This window comes from Maylandia zebra, linkage group LG7 (genome assembly GCF_041146795.1).
Source record: "Maylandia zebra isolate NMK-2024a linkage group LG7, Mzebra_GT3a, whole genome shotgun sequence".
NCBI classification, from domain to species: Eukaryota; Metazoa; Chordata; class Actinopteri; order Cichliformes; family Cichlidae; genus Maylandia; species Maylandia zebra.
The window spans coordinates 57,946,474-57,953,121 of record NC_135173.1 but is presented as its reverse complement, the minus strand read 5'-3'; the positions used below and the strand labels follow the sequence as shown (position 1 = coordinate 57,953,121).

The window sequence follows — 6,648 nt, the reverse complement described above, 5'->3', positions numbered from 1 at the left end:
TGAGATACTGTGTGTACAGGGGTTTGGCTTTTGCGGTGGTTTTATTTATCTAAATGACCCTTTTCTGTGGCTGCTTCCAAGTAAAGCTCCTCTTCCACTTCTCCCTATGGTGTACCTCAAGGTTCTGTTTTGAGGCCTTAAAGGTCTCTGTTATATCTGAATCTCTTCAGCTGATACTTGCTTGTTTGTTCTCAACTGAATGAAGTTAAAACAGAAGTCATTGTTTTTCCCCCTGACAGATTTGTGGGCAGGGATGGAATGACTAATAGGGAGAGTCGGGTGAATACCCGATAAACTAATTCACTTTCACCTCGCTTTTGGGCCAGTTCAGTAAGGCCCATAAGTGCAACTCTTCCAAGTGCTCACTTATCACACCATTGCTAATTAAGTTACACCAAATCCCCATTAACTTTGGAGTTCACTTTAATATTGGGGCTTTGAATTTTAGAGCTTTGTATAGACATGCAGCAGTGTACATTGGAAAACTTTTACATATATACATCCCCAGCATATGATCAGGGCCTGGCTGTGCAGCATACAACAGTGGCGAGTCTGTGGGCCTGACTCTGTGAAGCAAGTGGAAACTCCAGTTAAATATTTTATTATAATTTTTTTTTTAACTTTCAGAAAGATAACAGGCAGGTTGAGTTTTGTTTTTTCATAAAATTCTTTTATTCTTTAAATACACAGGCTATTCAGAAACTGGTTAGGATGCAGACCGCAGGGTCCTCAAAAAGTAAAGCTGGTCTTATGAATAAATGGATGATTTACAAAAACTTACATAAAATCAATCAATACTTCTCATTTTCACACAGTGGAAGGTTGTTTTAACGAGAGAGAAAGAAATTTGAATAATATCCCTCCCAAAATATTTCTCAAAATGGACATGTTCTCGTCCCAAAATCCAAAGCTATTAGGCTTTGGACTGTGGAAGGAGAACATGTCCATTTTGTAATGGAGGGGAAAAAAGGTGGACTTTGTAAAAATCAATAAGTTTTACATAAACCACTGCCGTACGTTTCAGAGATGTTTGCACGGCAGTATAAACGGCACAATTTCCCCTCATACCCGCTTTCTACATCAGAATCAAAACTCACATTTTTCCTTTTTCAAACTACTCAATAACAACAACAATAATAATAATGATGATAATGGTGGTAATGGTAATAATAACAACTTTAGATAATCCACCATAAAGAACAAAAGCGGCTTTAGGTGGAAAATAGTAAGTCTTTGTGAGCTCCTGATTAAAGTGTGGTTGGTGTTTAGTAAAGGACCTTAAATACAGATTCAATATAAATACAGATTCAGACTCAGCTTATTCAGTCCACTGAACACATTTCGTTTGCATAGGTTTTTTACAGGTCAGATTTATAGCCAATTTAAATCTTTGGACAACCTTTTATGTTAGCAGAAAATATCATCTGCAGATTAGGTGTACATAAATGCAGTTTTCAGGCAATAGATCACGGCCTCTCCAAAGGGTGAGAGATTTCTACTGAAGCTAGAAAGCCTCCCAATTTAACATTCAGTCATTGCATGCATGGCTAAATATCAACACAGTCAGTTACGGCAGTTGACCTTTCTAGTGTTTAATAAACATATCTCACATGGAGAAGTTAATCAACAACTCACAGATTTCAGTGATTAAAAAAAACTGTATAAACCTTCATACATCTAGAAGACTGCAATCAACCTGGAGGTTTACAAGTCTTTACACGAGTATTCATAATAACGCAGTTGTTGCTAAGAATTAGAGCACGACTTGCAGAAGAGTTCATAACTAAGCTCAGTATTCAGATTTTTACCAAAAACATTCATGTCAAACGAAAGCGCTTCATGTATTTTGAGATTAGATATTTCCACCTTCTAACAATTAATTCATTTCTTGATTTGTTTCTCCTCCCAAACAGCTTGCTACACAAACTGCAGAATTAATGTAGCCAACCTTCTATCAAAAATATTAACTTTTTTTTCTTTTATACCAACATTTCAAAAATAACTTTTAATATTTAAAAAATGCACAAGGTTTGATACAATCTCTATGTATACAGGATATCATCTATACATTTGGAAAAAAAGTCCTAACTGAAAAGTGAGATGAGATGCGACACAATGCACTTTGCCCTAAAAAACAAAACAAAACAAACAAACTCAGACCTAGCTTTAGACAAATGGAGGCTGCAAAACACTGCTACAAACAGTGGACACAAAAGTGAATGCATTTTACAGGGACATAACCTCTGTGTACTCTGAGTTTCAGGAGCATTTATTATTCCGACTCATAAGAGATAACTGCCAGTTTGGATCCAGAAATATCATTACCAAAAAAAAAAAAAAAAAAAAGGTTTGGTTTGACAGATTGCCTTCGGGCATCTGTCAAACCAAACCTTTTTTTTCTAACACATCAGCACACTGATATTTATAAAGTGCCTAAAGCTGTTATAGAGACATTAAATAATGCTAAAATATGAACCCAGTATAAAACAGCTCCTACTCCAATCAATAAACTGAGGAAATTAGCTTTTTTTGTCCTTCTGCACAAAACCTGGATGAGAAGATTGATACCACTCTTATATTTGTGTGTTAATTTTAAACTAAAGCCACAAAGCTGCTAGATGAGACTTGAATTTAGACTGGAAACCACCGTCGTGTCTCAGTTCTTCGCTACTTGAATGATAGAAAAGGACCACCAAACAAGGTTCAGCCAGCAGGAGGCTGTAATCATCAGCACTGATGATAGTGGCTTTGCTAGCTTACTAGCTAACAGCAGCAGACAGCAAATTGTCCATATGGGTGGTAAAAGGCAGAACAAGTTTAGAACATGCAGTAAATCGCGGGACAACCTGAGTCCAACATTCAGAATGTCATTTCATTTAAGAGCAGAACGTGACATGTCCATTTGAGAATTAATCAGTCCAAACTTACACACTAGACAAGTCAGCATGTAGTAGTAGTTTTAGTACTACATGAAGTGAACTAATATTATGAACGAAATTGAGACCAAGCATAGGAATTATTTATCTTAAAAGAAATGGTCAATAGAGAATTAGCTCTGAAAAGTTGGGCCAATAACAACACTTAAAAATAATAATTTGGCTGATAATTAAAATGTTATTGTTCTGCCTTTTCTGCAACAGAAACCAAAGTCTTCATTAGAACAAAATAACCAGTTGTTTCAGCATCTTATAGTCAGCACAGAATTAAGGTGACAATACTTGAGTGTGTCACTGCTATTGTTACCTGTCACTGAATGTGTCAGTCAATGGCAGCCCTTAAGTCTGATGTTAGCTGGTAAAGACAATTAGCTGCTCTATCCATGTAAACAGCCTAAAAACCAACCACCAATTAACTCAATTAACTCCAGTGGTTTTCATCCTTCTTTCTAAACATCAAACAAAATATACAGAATAATTTGTAAGCTTTGATGGTTCTTGAAGGCTGAATGAGGCCAGGCTACACAGTTTCACCCGTTTCTACCAATCACACTGAACTAAGCTAAGCTAATTCGTGAACATAGACTATATAAAAGATAGAGGTAGCCTCTGGGCTTGTAAAGTGGAGCCAATGTGGAAGAGCTTTAACTCTGAATTTCTATAAATGGCCAACAGGAGGCGACCAGACTGAATAGCAATAGTTTCAGTCTGATCCATCCATCACGCTTCACATCCAATTCAAAAACACTACAATGCTCACAATGAAAACAGGCACCTTCAGTCCCACATAACTGGTGACATTACTATGGCCAATTCCATTGCTTATATACAATCTGTGTTCGTGACTTGATAATAGTGTAATCAATCTTCTCATCTGAAAGAATCATCTTCATTTTTTTAAATAACTAGTAAAAGTTGTGAGATGAACTGAATGAAAGAGTTCTCATTAGCTGTGCAAAAACAACATTTAACTGAGACTGAAGCAGATAACGTAAAACATCTTAAAGGAGAAAATAATCATTAGTATTTTGTGTTTGATCTGGCAAGAAGTCATCAACACTGAAAGAGCATCTCTGTGAAAAACAGGAGGGATTTTTTTGTTTTAACTCCCCTGACTGGACATTTTCATCCAGAAGCAGAGTGTGTACAATTAATATAGCATCCTCTTTGTTAAATTTACACCTCCTTCTGAGAAATAAAAACTGTCAGGATTGACATCATCTTTTCTTTTGTAAGATCTCAGTGTGAAATGAAACCTCAGTGTGAAGATGGATGATCAAATAATAACGGAAAGATTTTAAGACAAACATACTATTGGATCAATTTTGTGCCAGCAGGATGATGGAAACAGAAACTAAAGCTCTGAGAAGAGCTACACCTGCAAGCTCAGTAATGAGCAGCTTTAACGTCAGCTACTCACCAAGAAAGACATATTCAACTACAAGAGAATATTTTAACCCCTCACCTCCACCAGTTGTAATACTATTATCCAAATAGTTCTGTAGTTTCATCAAGGTCAGTAGGTCAACACTCTTAATCCTGCCAAAATATACCTGTCATATGTTCACTTTTTAGGAATAAAAAAAAACATTTGTAAAGTTCCAGACGCAAACTTCAGCCATGTTACTGACACACACACTGGGCCTCATGCAGGAAAGACTCACTCCCACAGGTTTGTTTCCATCACTCTCATTGCCTGTAAGGAAAGTGTGGCCTTATAATTACGAATTATAATTGACAGAATAAATAAATCCTTGATTATTGCTGCTGTTGTACAATCAGGGCTCAGAGAAATGTTTTTCAGATGCTTTCAGCTGAGAGTATTACGAAGTGTCATCTAGACACTGAGCTAGCCAAACATCTGGGCAGCTCAGTTGAGCTAACCGTTTACACTGGTGAGGCTGCCTCCCCTGAATGAGTTGCATCCTGCACTTTTGTCGTATGAAATTCATGTATATTCTAGACCTGTCGTTTAATGTAGTGCACAGTCTCTGCTTTTATCCACATTGGAATGTGTTTCTTTGACTTGGATACATCTTCATTGGATTTTTTGTCATAATGGCTGTCGTTTTTCTTTAAAGTCTGACATTTTATTGGCGAATATAAGATTGGTAACTTGTACACGTTATTCACTGTCAGCTTGTTAGGTTGTTGTGCATCAACGATTAGTTGTTGTGTAACACTTAACTGACAATAAATAAAGCAGAACAAGTAACAAAGCATGACAGGTCTAGATGTCAATTAAACCAGTGATTCTGTCACACAAAATGAACACACTTAAGCATTATGTAAAAACTCAATAATTGTTAACAGTTAACAATTATATGTCAATTATATTTGCCATATAATTTAACATATAAATTATATGTCAAATATAATTTAAATGAAAAACAAATAAATAAATGAAAAAAGGGGAGAGTCGTGAGAGTACCAGAGTGTTTTAGTAGGCAGCTGGGAAATAATTGGGAGTTGTTTTTAACATAAAGCTAAAATTAGCATCACTGGTCCATGCCATGCTGGTTGGGAGATTGTTGCTGCAAACGGGGCAGGGAGCAGCAGTGGATGTGTGTGCACCAAGAGACCTGCATAGCAGTTACATTGTGAGTGGAAGAGAGCTGAAGCCTCTGCTATCCAACTGTTACTTGTTGCAGAAAGCAGACTCAATTGAGGGGAAAAAAAAAAAAAAAAAAAAAAAACAGACCCTGAGCAATTGGCGATTGTTAATCCTCCCTGTAGATAGACCTTGTTGATCAAACACTCTACTTTTCTTAGCTTGAGTTGAGTTAAACCGGGAGAAACTCTGGGCACGTGGATAGGTGTCCTTTAGAGCAGTGCACTGTAATGAAGTTTGGTTTAGTTTTTATAAATTATCATTAAAAGGCAAACTTGGAATTTCAATCAAATATCATTCATCAGCCCAGCCCCAGGACATAGTTACAAAAAGGTTTCCTGCAGAAGGCCCATTGTTTTCTTGTGCAGTATCATCACAACCATCATGTCAAATGAGAGCATAGTACCTTGAGAGAAAGTGAGCCCTGTGATGTCTGCATTTAGAACAAGTCAACTATGTATGTCAAGTAGCTCTATAGTAGCACCTGATCACATGTCTACGCTCATTAATGTCCCTACTTTTAATGTAAAAATAATGAGAGCCATTTCCATAGTGTCTGTAGGAAACATTCACTGAGGTACTCCACACTGACGGAGGCCAGCAGGGAGTCTGGAAGGCAGAGCAGAGGAAAGCGCTTTGAATAGTTTGGTTGCTTTTGGTCATGTTGTCATATTTCTTGTTTAGTGTTTGGCTTCTTGTATTAAAGCAGCTTTGGTGAACATGAAACACTCAAAAGTACAATGGCTTCTTAACAGAAGACCATCATCCAATCATTGATCCCTCTAAATCACAAACCTCAGGGTGGAAATGTTTTTCTTCCTGTGTGGGTGGCTGCTGCTCCAGCTGGGAACAAGCATCCTGCCTGAAGCTGCAGCTATGTTTTTGTTTTTTTGCCTCCAAAACTTTGAGTGTGTCATGGTCTACATGCACATTCAATGGCATGTGTGATATAGAACATGAACTCCATGTCCATGGCAGTCTGTGGCACACTTGCACTCTCCCCATGGATGACAGGGATTAGAGCGCTGTCCATCTCATTCATGTAGCGCTGTGGGAGAAGACTGCCTTTGGAGCCAGCCTGGTACTCCACCTGAGAAAAAA

General features: G+C 37.5%; 1 protein-coding gene across 1 annotated transcript in view; it reads right to left on the bottom strand.

The window, feature by feature from the left end:
* Window positions 1–648: 648 nt before the first annotated feature.
* Window positions 649–6,648, bottom strand: part of zfyve16 (zinc finger, FYVE domain containing 16) — a 45,912-nt gene continuing 39,912 nt past the window's right edge. Inside the window, exon 18 of the mRNA XM_004566973.3 lies at window positions 649–6,637. Coding sequence (XP_004567030.2) covers window positions 6,461–6,637 — 177 coding nt within the window. The 3' untranslated portion in view covers window positions 649–6,460. The remainder of the gene's footprint in view (window positions 6,638–6,648) is intronic.